Source organism: Diaphorina citri, unplaced genomic scaffold (genome assembly GCF_000475195.1).
Source record: "Diaphorina citri unplaced genomic scaffold, Diaci psyllid genome assembly version 1.1 scaffold807, whole genome shotgun sequence".
Taxonomy (NCBI): Eukaryota; Metazoa; Arthropoda; class Insecta; order Hemiptera; family Psyllidae; genus Diaphorina; species Diaphorina citri.
The window spans coordinates 113,148-132,132 of record NW_007378239.1 but is presented as its reverse complement, the minus strand read 5'-3'; the positions used below and the strand labels follow the sequence as shown (position 1 = coordinate 132,132).

The window sequence follows — 18,985 nt, the reverse complement described above, 5'->3', positions numbered from 1 at the left end:
GGCGGGGCCGAGGTTTTTTTCGGCTCTGTGCTTGGAGTTCGGGATGCACTCAGCCTCGTGAGGACAATTGAGTAGCTATGTACTTGATTATAGTAGCGACCACCCCCCCCCCCCGTGAGTTGAGTTTTTGCGGCCCGCCAACTCTCTACCTTGGTCTCTTGCGGCCCTCGGGTGCCCTATGGTTGGACAACCCTGATGTAGAATAACGAACCATTTCATTTCACTTTAAAAGTATTTACTGATAAATAATGAAAATCGAGCTGGATTTAGGTTTGAATTTCAAATTGACATTCTGCCTGTCGAATGTTCACATTGTTGTTGATACTAATGTCAAAATTAAGTCCCATTGTCAAGTCAGCTGGACTGTCACTCCGGGACAAGATAGTCTCATCATCTAGGTATCTACGTAGGTTACATGGTTACAAACTTACAAATGAAACTGACAGAAAGGTCGCAAGAGATTCCTGGATTAAGCCTGGAGTTCTGAGTTACCTACTCGTATAACGAGATATCGCCTTTTATACTTTCCACTGTGGTGGTTAGTGGTTCAGCAAACGGTGAAACTCAAAGAAAGAGCCGTACGGCCGTACCTATTAGAGCCCCAAAAGTGTGGCGGTATAATATTTTGAGGTCCTATGGACACTGGTGCATTTCAACATGCTATCAGTTTCCAATGGATCACTGAAGTTAAGCGATGCTGCGTGTGGTAGATAATCGGATGGGTCAGATAATCGGATCGGATGGGTTAATGTGAGCAGTAGGTTGTCGCAGAATATAGGGTAAAACCCCCGTTACTGAAGACCTTATTGCCAGACTAGTTAGCTTAGTTGGTAGTGCGTCTGCCTTGTAAGCGCTAGGCCGCGGGTTCAATTCCCGCCCGGGGCGGATTATATCCTGATGGGATAATGTTCGTTCTCGGAACGGCTGGTTTTCTCCTATCCTGTCTTCCTTCTCTCTTCGATTTCGGGACGATAAGACCATAGCAGTTACAGTTCCCTCTGTGAAACCTCTTTAAAAGAAAAAAAAAAGACCTTATTGTTAAAGTTCTTTAATCAAAGGAATTGTCAAACTAAAAACATAAACGAAACTCAAATATTAGGCGAGTGAGGAAAAGTTTTCTCTCCCGCAGTCTCTGCAGCTGCACTCTGTGTATTTATGGTGATTTTAGCGATCAAAAATTGATCATATCTCAGGATCGGTTTAGATTTTCGCAAAATCCTTTCTTATTGCACACCTAGACCATAAAAGGAATATTCCTACCAAATTTCAGCTTTCTAGGTGTTGTGGTTCTAGAGATAGAGCGATCAGTGTGTGAACTATGAAATGTGAATGAGTGAATGGATCTCGTTCTTATAATATAAGATTACATTACACCAGGCCACCCCCCCGTGAGTTGAGTTTTTGCGGCCCGCCAACTCTCTACCTTGGTCTCTTGCGGCCCTCGGGTGCCCTAAGGTTGGACAACCCTGCCTTAGACTCTAAATAGATATAGGTACCTACATATCAAACTTTGAAAGCAAGGAGCTAATAGAACCTTTTCCTAGCAACCTCCGTGGTCGAGTGGGTATCACACTAGGCTTGCACGCAGGAGGTCCGGGTTCGATTCCCGGCGGGGCCGAGGTTTTTTTCGGCTCTGTGCTTGGAGTTCGGGATGCACTCAGCCTCGTGAGGACAATTGAGTAGCTATGTACTTGATTATAGTAGCGACCAGTGGCGACATTACCAGTGTAAAAAGATTATTGAAATATGGAAATTGATTGCAAAGGAGGCACTTAGTAATGTTGTGATAGTGATATCCACAAAAGTTGTGAAAAAGCTCCGCTTTACCAAAAAGAATTTGAGATTTTTACCTTTTTAAATTAACTAAATCAACCAATCAGCGTGATTTACGACTGACCAGTAGGATTGCTACTGATTTTATTTCAATACCTACATTTCGCTTACTGTTCCGACCATTTTATATTTGTAGCTCATGATTTACTTGTTCCGCTGATAAATTATTTCGTTTGGTTTATATTATCCACTAAAACTCCCTTAATTGTACGATTCTGTGATTAGCATATTACTTGTCATTTACTTTTTCTATTCATTAACATTTAACACGTTAGAACTAGGGGGATATTTTTCGCAGTTTACTCAAACGCTGTACCTACCTAGTTTCTGTAACTTGAGACACTTGAGTGGTAGATAACCACTAGGCGAGGTTGAAGCCGCGCCGCTAACCCTTAGAGCGTAAAGCTCCATGAGATAATAAATGATATGTGGTTAAATCCTCAAATAAATGGTGATGAATTGATGAAAGTCCATGCCTCGGCCGAGATTCAACCCACGCCCCTGATCGTGTTCAGCTCGATTCCTGGTCCATATCTCAAAAACTGACCATCGAAAATTTTGTCGAATAAAAAAGAGATAGAGACTACCACAAAGTCGCCGAGTTAAATCTTGGTATTGACATCGTTCATTTCAAAAGCTAGGAATTCTACGAAACAAAGAGGTCAGCCTAGTTGGTAGCGCGTCTGCTTTGTAAGCGCTATTAGGCCGCGGGTTCAGACGGCCGGTCGACTATGTTTGGACACGTCGATTTTCAAAAGTGAAAGAAGGATTTCCAAGATAGATGAGCTGAAAACGTCACATCCAGATCAGTCGATGTTCAGGTGTCAGTCTTCGATCATTTTCTGATGTACTGAGCTGAGAGCCTGAAAATAGGATTCAATAGAAAATGTATAATTATACATTAGTAGGTACATTTATTATGAACCTTAATCAATATTACTAGCCTAGTTACCTAGGAAAGTAGCGCGCCTGCCTTGGAAGCGCTAGATCGCGGGTTCGATTCCCGTCCGGGCTAAACTTTGTCCTTATCAACCGATAAGGTTCGTTCTCGGTTGGTTTCCTCCTATCCTGTCCTCCTCCTTCTCTCTTCGGTTTCAGAAAGATAAGACCTCAGGAATTACAGTTCCCTCTATCCTCTGTCAAGCCCCTTTTTTTCCTCTTTTTAGCTCCTTACCTTGAAATACTTGACTGTTTTGACCCTCAGTTCCTGTGTGGCATCCTCATCACATATCATAATCGTGCAGGGATGCATTTGGAAGGCGCTTACTGTCCACATGTGGTTGACTCCTTCTTCTACAGCTTTGTACAGGGCGAAAGCTTTGTGTGATCCTGTGATCAGGATCATTACCTGGGAGAAGTGGGGGGAAGTAAAGTCTTAATGTTGGGTAGAAACACTACTCTTACGTCACGTGAGATCACGTGACGTGAGAGCAATGTGGCTGTCCTGAACGAAATTAGGTACCTGCAATAGGTATGATGGGAAACTTTGAACTATCTAGATCTTTTTCTGACTCACCATGAGCTCGCGTGACATGTTTCTACCTTTTGAGGAGAATATTTCTTTATGAATTTCGATAAACTGTTTGAGAGTTACCTATTGTCAAACAAACAAATGAACAAACTAAAAGAAGAACATTCCTACAAGTTAAAATTGAAACATGGAATTATTCTCTAGTGTTCGTTCATTTCCCAGAAGCTTAACCCATCTTTTTGGGCTGTTTAGCGCCTACACCTAAGCCTCAATTTGGTCACTTGTTTAGTTGACCTACGACTGCAAATTGGCACCTACCAAAAAGCGTTCTCTTCCACTTCAGTACCTACTTGTTTGAAAAAATTCCTTAGTACTTACCTATTTGCTAAACTGAGGTGGGTAGGTAATGTGGATACCCAGGGAAGGTACCTATAGGTAGGACCCGTAACATATCCTCACCTCCTGAGCGTCCATGACAGTTCCGACCCCAACAGTTAGCGCCTCCTTCGGTACTTTCTTAATGTCATTGTCAAAGAACCTCGCATTGGCCTCTAGAGTTTCCTGGGCTAGAGTCTTAAGTCGAGTTCTGGAGGCTAGGGAAGATCCTGGCTCGTTGAATGCTATGTGACCATCAGGACCTATACCTGGGGGGAATAGAGAAGAGGAGTTTTTATAGTGGTCTCAGGTTCGATTCCCGAGAGACTCGGACAATAGAAAAGAGGAGGAGAGACTTTTTTTTTTGTAGTGAAGCTGATGAAAACCTTGATATTTCTTTGTGGATATCAAAGCATACATGAATAAGAGCTTCCTTTATTAGTCCGTCCTTCCTTTATTATTACAATAGTAATAATAATAAAAAGGTATAAGGGACGGACTATTGTATTCGCTTCGGTGTCTGTCACTCTGTCGGTCTGTCTGTCCCCATAGAAGGACTTATCCAAACCTGGTCGACCTATATATCAAATTAAAGGTCTTTTTACCAGGAACACGAAAATGGTGGTGCAAATTTTGTCCAGAAAACCATAAAGCCAAAAAACAAAAAAAAAAAAACTGTTTTTTGGGGGATTTTTTGTTGTACTTTCAAGCATCTTGTTTCTTTCCTAGTTTTAGTAACCCTCAATACCTACTCTGGCTCTTCTTTTCTACCTCTTCAGCTTTTACTTCACCTTCTCTCCCTTCTTCCACTTCCATCTTGTATATTTTTTTTTCTTTCTTTGTTCCTTTCCGTTGATCGCATTCCTACAGTCCTCCAATTGGTTCCTATGTACAACATTTGCATTTGAGTTATGTTAGGCTGTGATTTTACCTCTCTTACTTGTTTTACTGTGTGTCGCCCATCACAAGTTCCTATGAAAACAACATGTGTCATACAGTAATCATTTATTGTAAGAAATAAAAACCTGTGATATCTTATTATTTTGTTTGGACAAAATTTTGCGTGTCTTCTTGTTGTGTTAACTTTTCACCTTGATCTCTTATTTTTTTTTTACACACGGGGATGCGAAAATGCTTTAAACCTTGAAAAAAACTTCCCTTAAGTACTTGTCATCAGGTACATAGGTATTCTTTAACCACGATCGAATAAACTACGAGCTAAAAAATTCCCGGAGGGACGGACCCTGCTTGTTAATTCTAAAATCTCTGTAAATTTTCTTTTTACTCCTGTTACTCTACCTCTGGTCGGTACTCGATTAAAGTAGCTTCCCGATTAATTGTCCCCACAAGGCTGAATGCACTCTGAACTCCAAACACAGAGCCGAAAAACTTCAACTCTGTCGGGAATCGTATACCCGGGACTTCCGGGTCCTTCAAGCCTATTGTGATACTCACTTGACCACGGAACGGAGGAAGGTTGCTTTATGAATTATTTCCTTGGTAAGGAATGTCTCCCGCCTTGTCATTTCCCTTTCTGTTGTTGTTGGTGTTGGTGGTGGGTGGTGTTGGTGGTGGTGGTGGTGGTGGTGTTGGTGGTGGTGTTGTTGTTGTTGTAGCGGCTTTAGCTTTCGCCGAATGGTGATGGCAGATTAGAGAGAAGGTATCTTTTTGTATCTGCTTGTTGTTGTTGTTGTTGTTGTTGTTGTTGTTGTTGTTGTAGCGGCTTTAGCTTTCGCCGAATGGTGATGGCAGATTAGAGAGAAGGTATCTTTTTGTATCTGCCATACATCGGGGTGATGGTCTCTAGCCATGTTTAATAGGCTCGTCCTGAACCGCAGTCAACCATCGTGAGGACTTGATGTGCTTATTCTTTAAAAGCAGAGAGAACCCGTTGAAGAACTGCCAGCTAGCTAGGCTGGTTAGGGTTTCCCTTTCTCTTATTACCTACCTCCTACAAATAGATGTATGCCACCAGCTTCCTTGATGTCTTTCTCATATTGAACACATTCTGAAAAAAAGAGGAGGGTAGGGGAGAGAGAGACCTGTAGAAATATATTAGGTACAAAATGAAAGTTTTTAAAAAAGCATAGGGTGAATGGCCGTTCCTTGGGCATAACGAACCTCGGTTCATTTTTAATAACTATTTTGTGGTGCTACCTAGCGCCCAGCGGGTGATACTAGTCGATGCCATTTGCATTAAAGGCCATCCAGTTGAAATCATCTGTCTCTAAAATCATTGTTTACGTTTTTATTTTGTTGTGAAATTTTGGAGGGTGCATAGTAAATTTTTTCAAGTCGCATTTTTTCCAGTTATTTTCTCAGTGGAAAGAGATAGGTGCCCAAAAAAAAAAAAAAAAAAAAAAAAATTAAATCTGTATACCCAAAGCTCCACAGGCACGGATTTATGATAACGGCTTTTGATCGATATCTCGGTTAGGAAGCATTTTAGGGATTTAGGGCATATGTTCATGGAGTAAAAAAGTCTTGTATTGACCTTCTGGATCTATGGTTTAAATATAAAAAAAATATCCGACCACCCTGTATATTATTGGCTTTCATCATCGGCATCGGCGGAATTGTATACTGCTCGGATACTAAGTAGGTAGTTAATGTAGTTATACATAGGTATAGCTTGAACATCGAATATAGGTACCTACAACTACATACATACGTCTAGCCTACCTCTTATTAATATGGTGTCGTACCATGAATACATTTTACCTGACGTACCTTGAATCGCTCCAAGGTACGTTAGGTTGATAGTGATCATCTCTTTCAGTGTTATATTTAAATGGAAAATGACAGTCTAGGTCTTCAAAACCGGGTTTAATTTATAGATCTTCCTTTCTGCTACTGTAGAGGTTACTGCTCGGATACTAAGTAGGTAGTTAATGTAGTTATACATAGGTATAGCTTGAACATCGAATATAGGTACCTACAACTACATACATATACGTCTTGCCTACCTCTTATTAATATATGTGCCCACTGAGTGATAAGATGATAATGTTACCATGGCAACACTAAATAATAAAATTCGTTCACATTTTACACCGAGAGGGGTTACCCGTTCTTGGACAAGAAGAGGGGGTGGGTTGTATCGATACTGTAAGTAAATCCGACTTTCAGCTCCCATGGCGAAGTGGTCAATATTAATATGTGCCCACTGAGTGATAAGATGATAATGTTACCATGGCAACACTAAATAATAAGATTCGTTCACATTTTACACCGAGTGGGGTTACCCGTTCTTGAACAAGAAGAGGGGGTGGGTTGTATCGATACTGTAAGTAAATCCGACTTTCAAAAGTTTCAAATCCATTGAATCCGAATAAGTACTTGAATCCATCGAATCCGAATAAGTACTTGAATCCATCGAATCCGAATAAGTACTTGAATCCATCGAATCCAAATAAGTACTTGAATATCCATCGAATCCGAATAAGTACTTGAATCCATCGAATCCGGATAAGTACTTGAATCCATCGAATCCGAATAAGTACTTGAATATCCATCGAATCCGAATAAGTACTTGAATCCATCGAATCCGGATAAGTACTTGAATCCATCGAATCCGGATTCGTTGGATTCGAAAAGAAATCTATTCATTGGATTCATAGGCGGGTAGGTTCTTAAAATAAATATAATAATTATATTAATCGTAATTGGACCAATAAAAATGATTTGAAAACTAAAAGTACCTAGATTGAAGTACTAAAAAAAAGTTCGTACGTAGGTATTTTACAATATGAGTTCAATATTTTGCAATATTACCTAATTGACGTCAATTTTCTTTGAACGAGATCTTGCCTTGCTGATGATATTCTATGAGCTTCTTGTACATGCCTAGCGGAGTTCCACCTGTAAAAATAAACAGCTATTAATACCATTATAATAACATCAATGGTCCTAATTGCACTCAACAATTTACTAACTTCACCTACCTACGTCACGAAAACATTGTTGAGTTTACAATATTTACATACGTCAATCAGCGCAAAAGTTGCGGTTAACGAAGTGATCATCGCTGTTTTCAATGCTATTTGAACTGTGGGGATTTGTTTCAGACTGTAAGGCCATTTCGCGGATTCGTTGATTGATTCAAGAGGGAGTCAACCATATGTGGAGAGCGAGCGCTTTCCAAATGTATCTCTGTAGAATGTTGAATTATTTGATTTAACTTTGATTATTAATAAAATTTCACTACGGATAAAATTTTAACTTTTCATCACCACAGCAGGGGTGCCAACATTCCAAATGTATCTCTATTTGAACTGTGGGGATTTGTTTCAGACTGTAAGGCCATTTCGCGGATTCGTTGATTGATTCAAGAGGGAGTCAACCATATGTGGACAGCGAGCGCTTTCCAAATGTATCCCTGTACGAATTTGGTTTAGATTTTGTGGTCGTGCCGTTCAAAACAGATTTTGTACTATGATTTTGGATTGACCTCAGTCCATTTGGACTGATGCACTAGTTGCTATGATTTACCTGTGGGTAACCCGAGTACGAAATAGTTGTCCGGGCCTGGCTTGAAGTCGGTGATTTTCTTGAGGACATATCGCGCTGACCATTCGGCAACATTACTAACATCGTCCAGGATTATCAGTCTCATGATAGAAGATGGTGGAGGGAAGGGATATTAGAATAGAATTTTAGTAGGAGCTGTAGGTGGGAGGGGGAGGAAGTTCTGAGAAATTGGACATATCGCGCTGACCATTCGGCAACATTACTAACATCGTCCAGGATTATCAGTCTCATGATAGAAGATGGTGGAGGGAAGGGATACTAGAATAGAATTTTAGTAGGAGCTGTGGGTGGGAGGGGGAGGAAGTTCTGAGAAATGCGGATTTAAAGGCGCTGAAAAAGAAGAAAAGAAAATCTGTAAAAATTTGCTTTAGTAAGCTAGCAAACTATGCCAGCCACACACATGTTCAGATACCTATTTCGATCAGATCAGAGCTAGTAAACTACATCACAGTAATCAAATAGGGGAAAAACCAAGGCCTCAATTAATCTCTTCTTTAATTCCTTTGGAAATGATTTCCTGTACTTTTTAGCTCCTTACCTTGAAATACTTGACTGTTTTGACCCTCAGTTCCTGTGTGGCATCCTCATCACATATCATAATCGTACAGGGATGCATTTGGAAGGCGCTTACTGTCCACATGTGGTTGACTCCTTCTTCTATAGCTTTGTACAGAGCGAAAGCTTTGTGTGATCCTGTGATCAGGATCATTACCTGGGAGAAGTAGGGGGGGAGTAAAGTCTTAAAGTAGGTAAGGTAGAAACACTACTCTTACGTCACGTGAGAGCAATGTGGCTGTCCTGAACGAAATTAGGTACCTGCAATAGGTATAATGGGAAAACTTTGAACAACCTACCTAGATCTTTTTCTGACTCACCATGAGCTCGCGTGACATGTTTCTACCTTTTGAGGAGAATATCTCTTTATGAATTTCGATAAACTGCTTTAGAGTTACCTATTGTCAAACAAACAAATGAACAAACTAAAAGAAGAACATTCCTACAAGTTAAAATTGAAACATGGTACATGGAATACAGCTGGTTTATTCTCTAGTGTTCGTTCATTTCGTAGAAGCTTAACCCATCTTTTTGGGCTGTTTATTAGCCCCTACACGTCAGCCTCAATTATTTAGTTGACCTACGACTGCGAATTGGCACCTACCTAAGCTTTAGTGTTTAGTGTTTCAAATGCAGGCAACAACAAAATATTTGGAAATTTTCAAGGTGTGCGCTAATTTTGTCCAGGAGTATATATGACATAACATGGAGAATAAACTGATAAGAACAGAAAATAATTAAATAAAATACCTAGTAGAAAATACGTTCGGGTGCAAATAATTTGGGACAGATATACCTTCTATCTGTCAGAGTAAAGGAATTTAAATTCACACTATCCCGAAATGTTTGCACTCGAAGGTATAATGAAAAGAACAGCTGCTATCTGGAATCTACAGAGTGTAACTCTCATTCATGTTGATAAAATTCCACAACTCGGCTGGGATTGAACCCACGCCCTCCTGATTACCGGGCGAGCGTCTTGACCACTACACCACCGAGGCAGGTAATAGGCAGGCCACAAGGTGTTACTTCAGTAATTTCTTTAACTGATTCAACATTTCCTGTTTAGAATAGAATTTTTACATTTTAGCTTCTATCTACACAATCATTAGGTATTGAAAACCAACATTCAAATTTCATAAAAAACAATAATAATCTAAATAAAAATAAATATTTTAAAATGAAAAGAACAATGATTCCTTTGTGTAAATTCATTGACAACTATCTTTGTTCATTGTTAATTTCAGTCTAAAATAAGTTCAAATACTTCCCAGTACAAATTAAAAATAGTAGGTTGAGCTAAGAAGTTTTAGTAGATAAGGTATTTTTTTATACAAGTAGAGGGTTTATAATATTTATATGTTTCATATTAGACAATTACACTAGGATAATATATTAAAATAAGAGCAATACACAGGGTACCTAATTACTTTTCTGTGGGAATAGGAAAATTTTAAATTGGGAATTGAAGAAATCCTGATTTGGTTTTCAGACTGTTCTACAGTAAATTTTATTATGAACCAAATAACTTAAGTATCGTACCGGAACTGTAAAGTTCAATAATCTCTTCTGCCTGTAAAACTTACAAGACAAACATACTTCACACTTACTTTTCTGTGGGAATAGGAAAATTTTAAATTGGGAATTGAAGAAATCCTGATTTGGTTTTCAGACTGTTCTACAGTAAATTTTATCATGAACCAAATAACTTAAGTATCGTACCGGAACTGTAAAGTTCAATAATCTCTTCTGCCTGTAAAAAACTTACAAGACAAACATACTTCACATGAAAAATGTCCCTGGTTGGATTAGATACGAGTATTGTACAAAGTTAAACAATCCAAAAGTGACACTTAATTGTAATTATTTCACACACAAATTCCCACAATAATACAAATGGTCGGGTTGATTGATAAGTATAGTTACACAAACATCAGATATTTGAAAGCTATGTATATACCCGGACATACATCAATCACAAGCTATTGATAAAACACACCACACACATGAACAATAATAATACAATCTAAAACTATAGTAACACACAAGCAACCGATAACCATGCAACAAAGGAAAAGAACAAAACAGAGAGGTCAAAAACAAATAATATCAGGGAGAACAGAGCAAAACAAAAACGAAATCATAACAAAATGGGTAGTTGCAAGAGAGAAAAAATGTCAAAGAAAAATTGTGTGATAAAATAATAAATTGAAGCAAGCACATAAAAATTAAAATAATAATAAAAATTAAAATGTGTCCTGAGGTCTGTGCCGTAGGATGCCCATTCCGTAGTATGTCCCTTAACAGATGAAAGAGAACTATCACCCATCTTTAGTAACTTGAAACCAAGATTCCCTCTTTCCCAACTCAAACCCACAACCAAATTAGTCCCAAATCAAAATTCTCCTCTTTAGGTGATCAAGATCACCCCCCTGGTAAGTTTGTATAGTAACATAGGTACCTAATTACTTTTCTGTGGGAATAGGAAAATTTTAAATTGGGAATTGAAGAAATCCTGATTTGGTTTTCAGACTGTTCTTCAGTAAATTTTATCATGAACCAAATAACTTAACGTATCGTATCGGAACTGTAAAGTTCAATAATCTCTTCTGCCTGTAAAACTTACAAGACAAACATACTTCACATGAAAAATGTCCCTGGTTGGATTAGATATTGTACAAAGTTAAACAATCCAAAAGTGACACTTAATTGTAATCATTTCACACACAAATTCCCATAATAATACAAATGGTCGGGTTGATTGATAAGTATAGTTACACGAACATCAGATATTTGAAATCTATATACCCGGACATACATCAATCACAAGCTATTGATAAAACACACCACACACACGAACAATAATAATACAATCTAAAACTATAGTAAGAGTTAGAAGAGTTTAGAATAGACATAATTCAAGGAAACTGGAATAAAAATAAAAAAAAAAATCAAGAAGAAAAATTTCGAACCCAGCACTTTCGAATGGACTCCCACATGATATTGAATATTCAGCTATAGACATTGGCCTCATAATTTAACCCCGTGCTTCGTAAGTTATTTTTATTGTCTAAACTCTAATAATTCTAACCATATTTTTATTGATATTATAGGAAAATGTTCTTATAATATAAGATATTAAACGGGGGAAAGACAATCGATTAAAATTCTATATAAAACAATGGAAGTTCGTAGATGAAAATAAAACAAGGTAAATATCTTGTACGGAAACTTGGTTCCCAGGAAAGGTCCAGGTTTCAAAGAGTAGGTACATTATTTGAAATTTTTGGAAAACGATTCTCAATTTTCAAAATTAATCTTTTTAAATCTAAAATTGCGTCGATAACGACTGTCTAGGTTAAACTATGGTTGATCAACATCAACTGAAACATCTCTACATGGGAATTTCAAGTCAATGTAGATTACGGAAAGTAAATATTACAGTTTTGGTGCATGAGCAAAGACTGAATGAAATATTTAACATGATGTTTTCCTTCTCTTTTCACTCATAATTTTTCCAACATTGACAGCTGCAAACTCGATTTGAAATCGGATACAACTCTAATGGTGGATTTCACCAACCTTCTTTCCAGCCTCAAACAGCCCGTTAGCTTAACAGCCCTGTTAAGCCAATACAAATTAAATGGAACTTAACAGGCTGTTAGCTTAACAGGAGTTTTAATGACTGAATAAATATTGGTGGAATCCAACATGAAGGTAGAAACACACTGTCCCATTGGCTCTCAAGTGTCACTGAAGTATCAATTCCAAACATCTGATTGGCCAAAATGTGTTCAGGTCTGAGTTGAGAGCGAGAATTATTTTTGTTCATAGTACGGGTGAGGTTTCACGTCATACAGTGTGGTTCAGAAGTATACATTTCGCTCATAGCGGGTGGGTGTGAGTGGGGGAGACTCAGGGCACGGGTTCGACATAGTTGGCGGGGTACAGACCCACCCGGCCATCCTTCCTCCCCTTGCACCAACCTTGCTCATCCTCGTCCTCCAGTTTCTCAAAGAGTTCACCTGAAAAAAGAAAAACAAGTCAGAATTGAAGGTCTTGTTTAGAAGTCACGTCAATGGAAAATTGCTACAAAAAGGAACCGTCACAAATGAGCAGTGACTAGTGCTATTATAGGGTTAGGTTAAACGCAAAAAGGAGCTTTCATTTTCATTGCCGTGGCTTATGATATTAAACTTGGGATGGCGCGGCGCGAGCAATTAACTTACCCTCGTAGTCGTACAGTGCTCGGACCGGGACTACTTACCCTGTTTGAAACTGAGCTCATCATTTTCCGCGCCCTCGTAGTCGTACAGTGCTCGGACCGGGACTCCCGGCTCTCCGTTGTCCACGAGCACGTCGCTCCCCTCGCCCCCCTCCTCATCCCATTCCTCCTCGTCAAACGGGTTGTTCTCCCCATGGTTCCCGCCTCCACTGGTCGGGGTGGTGGCGGTGCCGTTGTGTGTGGGAGTTCCGCCACTGACACCTCGCCCGTTCGTAGTCGTGCTGGCCCCGCCGTTCCTGGACATGAGAAGTTAACGTGTTAAAATAAATAGTAATTAATATTGTCAATAGTGGTCGAAACCGTTCCTGAACATGAGAAGTTAACGTGTTAAAATAAATAGTCATTAGTCATTAGTGTCGTTACTATTGTCAATAGTGGTCGAAAAAGGGGCTGCCTGGAAGAGACTGACGAGAAACGCCGACCCTATTTAAATAGGAAAAGGGCTAGGAAGAAGAAACAGAATAGTGGTTGAAAAGTTCTTTTAGGAACCCTACGATTTAAAGCGAGAAAACCAGAAGAAGAAAAAAAGTCTGTGTTGTCTGAGCATCATCATCGGTACAGGGACGAAGCGTCGAAGTTACCTGTTGAATAATCAAACTAAGGAGCGATTTTAGCTAAAACTCAGGATCTGGAAAAGGAAAAATGCTAAGAAAATAACTCAAGTCTAATTTCTACTGGAACCAAATACAGGAAATAATACAGTAAATCTTATCCCATTTGGTAACTTTCTTTACGTACAATAGACTAAAGACGAAACAGGGCATTAAAACAAGGGGATTGATCCAAATTTAAATCTTTTGAGGCTTTACATGTGTACACTCGATCTTTTATCTACCAATTCAACTCAACAGGTCGGATACAAGGGAAACTTCTTCTGGTACCATGTCCATTACTGAACGTTGATAATCAAATTGGCTAATCTTATTGGATTTGGATCTTGAACTCCACACATACAGGGTATGTATGAAAATATTGCGGAGTTTACAGTATGACTAAAGTTCTACCACATACAGGATGCTTCAAGTTGGCGTTACCTGGAGAACATTTGAGAGAGGCAGACAAAGACCTGAGAAGACATCTGGGCAATGGAAGGGGCATGCAGCATGCAAAATACAAAGTGAACCACAAATGCATCCCCAACCTGTGAAGGGTGTGTGTCTCCCACCCAACCAAAGTCCCTCCCATATTGGTATTGGTATAAGTAGGGCCATCGGCTATAATAAACGCCCTATGTCGCTGCGACCATAACTTGGGGGTGGACACATTTTTTTAATCCATTCAAATGGTAGGTATATGGTATATGTATCATCGGTTCACCAAATAAGAAACATTTCTGATTTTCCCGAGTGTTTCATATTTGAACTTTTTCGCACAAGCTCAATGAGAGAGGCAGACAAAGACCTGAGAAGACATCTGGGCAATGGAAGGGGCATGCAGCATGCAAAATACAAAGTGAACCACAAATGCATCTCCAACCTGTGAGGGGTGTGTGTCTCCCACCCTACCAAACCAGTCCCTCCCATATTGGTATTGGTATAATTAGGGCCATCGGCTATAATAAACGCCCTATGTCACTGCGACCATAACTTGGGGTGGGCACATTTGTTTAATCCGTTCAAATGGTAGGTATATGTATCATCGGTTCACCAAATAAGAAACATTTCTGATTTTCCTGAGTGTTTCATATTTGAACTTTTTCGCACAAGCTCAACCTACTTTTAGGGCTGTTTGCTCTTATTCCTAAGCTTCAGAGGTGGGCTTAGGTGATGATGAGTGTTTCACCGCCGTTTTTATTTCGCGGCAATAAAACAACTGCTACATTAGACGCATGTGGTCTGTGTCGTAGCATGCCCATCCCGTAGTAGCGCGTCTGCCTTGTGAACGCTAGATCGCGAGTTCGATTCCCGCCCGGGATGGATTTTATCCAAAACAGATAAGGTTTGTTCTCCTATCCTGTCTTCCTTCTCTCTTCGCTCTCCGGACGTTGTTAAGAGCTTAGCAGTTATAGTTCCCTCTATCAAAGATCCTAAAAAAGGGCTGGGTCAACACGAGAACACCAGAAAGTAACCCGTTGAAATATTTGCTATCGAAAAACGAGTACAAATTTTTGTCGATGATGGGATTTGAACTCGGGACTTTCTGCATGGCAAACAAGCGGTACCACTGGGCTAACCGTGCTTTATTTTTATTTAGGTATTTATTATTACCGTACAAATTTTTGTCGATGATGGGATTTGAACTCGGGACTTTCTGCATGGCAAACAAGCGGTACCACTGGGCTAACCGTGCTTTATTTAGGTATTTATTATTATTATTTGTAGGAAATATAATTATGTTGGACTTACGTGATGGTCTTGTTGCTATGCTGTATAATCTCTCCACTGTTAGACTTGGGTGATGACTTGCCATGTTTACCATCTTGCTGCTGAGGAAGTGTTATATCGGAGCTGGTGATGCGGTTGTTATTGTTGTTGTGGGAGATGAGAGCTGCTGGCTTCTTCAGGTGATTCTTGCTGTTCACGCTGGGCAGATCCTGGGGAGGAGAGAAGTAGACATGTGAGTTCACCAAACATTCTTTTTCACTTATGTATTGCCAACCTAGTTAGCTTGAAAGGTAGCGAGTCTGCCTTGTAAGCACTAGGCCGCGGGTTCGATTCCCGCCCGAGGCGGATCTTATCCTGATGAGATAATGTTCGTTCTCGAAATCCTGATGGTATTCGGAACAGCTGGCTTTTTCCTATCCTGTCTCCCTTCTCTCTTCGACTAGGCCGCGGGTTCGATTCCCGCCCGAGGCGGATCTTATCCTGATGGGATAATGTTCGTTCTCGAAATCCTGATGGGATTCGGAACAGCTGGCTTTTTCCTATCCTGTCTTCCTTCTCTCTTCGATTTCGGGACGATAAGACCTTAGTAGTTGAGTTCTCTCTGTTTAATAAACACAGATCGTTGTCCTAGTTATAAGAAATAAGAAAAATCAACAAAAGTAGTTAAAATAAAAATAAATTAAAATAAAAAATAATTACATGCAGATCTTCATCTCTTCGACTTCGGGACGATAAGACCTTAGTAGTTGAGTTCTCTCTGTTTAATAAACACAGATCGTTGTCCTAGTTATAAGAAAGAAGAAAAATCAACAAAAGTAGTTAAAATGAAAAATAAATTAAAATTAAAATAAAAAAATAATTACATGCAGATCTTCGCCGACAGGTCGCTGATTGATGAGCGTTATATTGCCGGCAGGGAGCGACTCCTTTATTTTGCCCTTGGATATGTCGCGAAACTCTTCAGTGTAGTCCTGGAGTAGCGACCAGTAGCGACCACACAACACACAGTAACAACACACAAGCAACCGATAACCATGCAACAAAGGAGAAGAACAAAACAGAGAGGTCAAAAACAAATAATATCAGGGAGAACAGAGCAAAAACAAAAACGAAATCATAACAAAATGGGTAGTTGCAAGAGAGAAAAAATGTCAAAAATTGTGTGATAAAATGATAAATTGAAGCAAGCACATAAAAATTAAAATAATAATAATAAAAATATTAAATAAAATTAAAATGTGTCCTGAGGTCTGTGCCGTAGGATGCTAATCCTGTAGTCCCTTAACAGATAAAAGAGAACTATCACCCATCTTTAGTAACTTGAAACCAAGATTCCCCCTTTCCTAACTCAAACCCACAACCAAATTAGTCCCAAATCAAAATTCTCCTCTTTAGGTGATCAAGATCACCCCCTTGGTAAGTTTGTATATTACTCTTAGTTAAGGGCCACTACCGAAAGCATTTTCTCCCCACATTTTGTAGGTCTCAATTTTGTTTGATTTTAACACCTACGCTCACTAATGTGACAATAACAAACATTAAATTGAATAACAATAATAAATGTGTAAACTAAACAAAAGCTTCGACAAGTTCAAAACTATGGAAAAACATTCTATTCTGTGGATATTTTGATCAAACAAAAATCATTGAAGCAACACAGGCAAAAATGAAAATAGGTAGGTAATACTAACATGGTTGAAAAAAAAAAAAAATCTACCCTTGCAAGAATAGAATTTTTAGTACTACAAAACTGAGCAACAAAAATTGAAATTGGAAATGCTCATTCTAAAATAAAACAAAGAACTAAGACATAAAGAATACTCGTAGTGTAATACCTATGTATTACTATGCCCGGGTCCACAGTTCTGTAACTAATGAAGAACCATCAACTGATGTTCCAGTAGGTAACTAACTCTGGGGACTCGGGCACAAAAAAATGGTATCTTAAAGGCTAAAAAAATTGGGAATTAACAAAAAATCTAATAATGAATGTTTGTTTGGAAACACATAAAGAATACTCGTAGTGTAATACCTATGTATTACTATGCCCGGGTCTACAGTTCAGTAACTACTGAAGAACCATCAACTGATGTTCCAGTAGGTACTAACTCTGGGGACTCGGGCACAAAAAAATCGTATCTTAAGGCTAAAAAAATTAGGAATTAACAAGAAATCTAATAATGAATGTTTGTTTGGAAACACATTAAAAAAAAGTCTAAAGGGCAGAGATTCCCTCTACAGAATGATAGGACAAGCGTACCTCAAACTGGGGCCAGTTCATGGCCATGTTAACACCGTGATTGTTTGACCACCACTTCAAGTCCTTTTCATGATCTGCATTGTTAATCGTGTGATAGAACTCTTCGTAGATTTGAGGCAATCTGGAATAGCAACATTTGAGGATACAAAATGTGTATGTGGTTACAATCTTAAACAATATTAACGATAAAATTTCATGTCTCGGACGGGATCGAACCCACGTCCGGGTACAGACCCACCCGGCCATCCTTCCTCCCCTTGCACCAACCTTGCTCATCCTCGTCCTCCAGTTTCTCAAAGAGTTCACCTGAAACAAGAAAAACAAGTCAGAATTGAAGGTCTTGTTTAGAAGTCACGTCAATGGAAAATTGCTCGGACCGGGACTACTTACCCTGTTTGAAACTGAGCTCATCATTTCCGCACCCGCTCATCATTTTCCGCACCCTCGTAGTCGTACAGTGCTCGGACCGGGAACTTACCCTGTTTGAAACTGAGCTCAACATTTTCCGCACCCTCGTAGTCGTACAGTGCTCGGACCGGGAACTTACCCTGTTTGAAACTGAGCTCAACATTTTCCGCACCGTCGTAGTCGTACAGTGCTCGGACCGGGAACTTACCCTGCTTGAAACTGAGCTCAACATTTTCCGCACCCTCGTAGTCGTACAGTGCTCGGACCGGGAACTTACCCTGCTTGAAACTGAGCTCATCATTTCCGCACCCTCGTAGTCGTACAGTGCTCGGACCGGGACTACTTACCCTGCTTGAAACTGAGCTCGGTAGATTTGAGGCAATCTGGAATAGCAACATTTGAGGATACAAATTAATTTAAGATGTTGCATTACTGAAATAAAAAATAAAACAAGTAAAAGGAGTGCCAAATACATATTGGAATTGGAATCAATAATAATTTCAATACCAAAAATTTTGTATTAGGCCTTCCCACTATGGGTTGACTCCTGCTCCAGTAACATCATGTTCAACCTAGTCAAATATATTTTAATATACGAGTACCTACTTGAACGGCGGATGTGTATGTGGTTACCTGGTTACAATCTTAAACAATAAAATTTCATGTCTCGGACGGGATCGAACCCACGTCCTCCTGATTACAATACTTACACTGGGTCCTGGGAAATATTCAAGCACTTATGTATGGAGAAGAGAGAATCTTTGAAGAACTGCAGCCGTGTGGTTTCCATCTCCTGACACTTATCGAACACTACACTCATATCTTCCATGTACTTGGGATTATAGCTGTTCAACTCTTGTAGTGCTAGCTCGTATTTCTCCTTGGCTTTCTGTACCTCTTCCTTTGCCTTTTGGACACGGTCTTGCATTTTCTTCAGCTGGAAA

General features: G+C 39.4%; 1 protein-coding gene and 1 pseudogene across 2 annotated transcripts; both read right to left on the bottom strand.

Annotated features, from left to right (window-relative positions):
* LOC103512188 overlaps positions 1-8,376 on the bottom strand; it is a 16,056-nt pseudogene extending 7,680 nt beyond the window's left edge.
* A 2,998-nt stretch (positions 8,377-11,374) lies between these two features.
* LOC103512187 (protein kinase C and casein kinase substrate in neurons protein 2-like) lies at positions 11,375-18,984 on the bottom strand. Of its 2 annotated transcripts, XM_008476943.3 has the most exons (6): positions 18,752-18,984; positions 17,634-17,754; positions 16,237-16,344; positions 15,395-15,582; positions 13,032-13,285; positions 11,375-12,789 (listed from the first exon to the last, which is right to left on the bottom strand). In XM_008476943.3, exons 1-6 carry the CDS (start codon positions 18,967-18,969, stop codon positions 12,680-12,682), a joined length of 999 nt encoding a protein of 332 aa, XP_008475165.1. In that variant the 5' UTR covers positions 18,970-18,984; the 3' UTR covers positions 11,375-12,679. The 2 variants fall into 2 exon arrangements, with proteins under 2 accessions (XP_008475165.1, XP_008475166.1); XM_008476944.3 differs by lacking the exon at positions 16,237-16,344.
* Between the last annotated feature and the right edge of the window lies 1 nt (position 18,985).

What these genes read in the sequence shown, in the direction of transcription:
- LOC103512187 (XM_008476943.3), bottom strand. Translation starts at nt 18,969, where the DNA reads ATGCAAGACCGTGTCCAAAAGGCAAAGGAAGAGGTACAGAAAGCCAAG. An exon ending in CTGTCGGCGAAGATCTGCAT is followed by an intron (nt 15,583 to 16,236) that starts GTAATTATTTTT and finishes TCTCCTCCCCAG; the next exon opens with GATCTGCCCAGCGTGAACAG. An exon ending in TGAGCTCAGTTTCAAACAGG is followed by an intron (nt 12,790 to 13,031) that starts GTAAGTAGTCCC and finishes TTCTTTTTTCAG; the next exon opens with GTGAACTCTTTGAGAAACTG.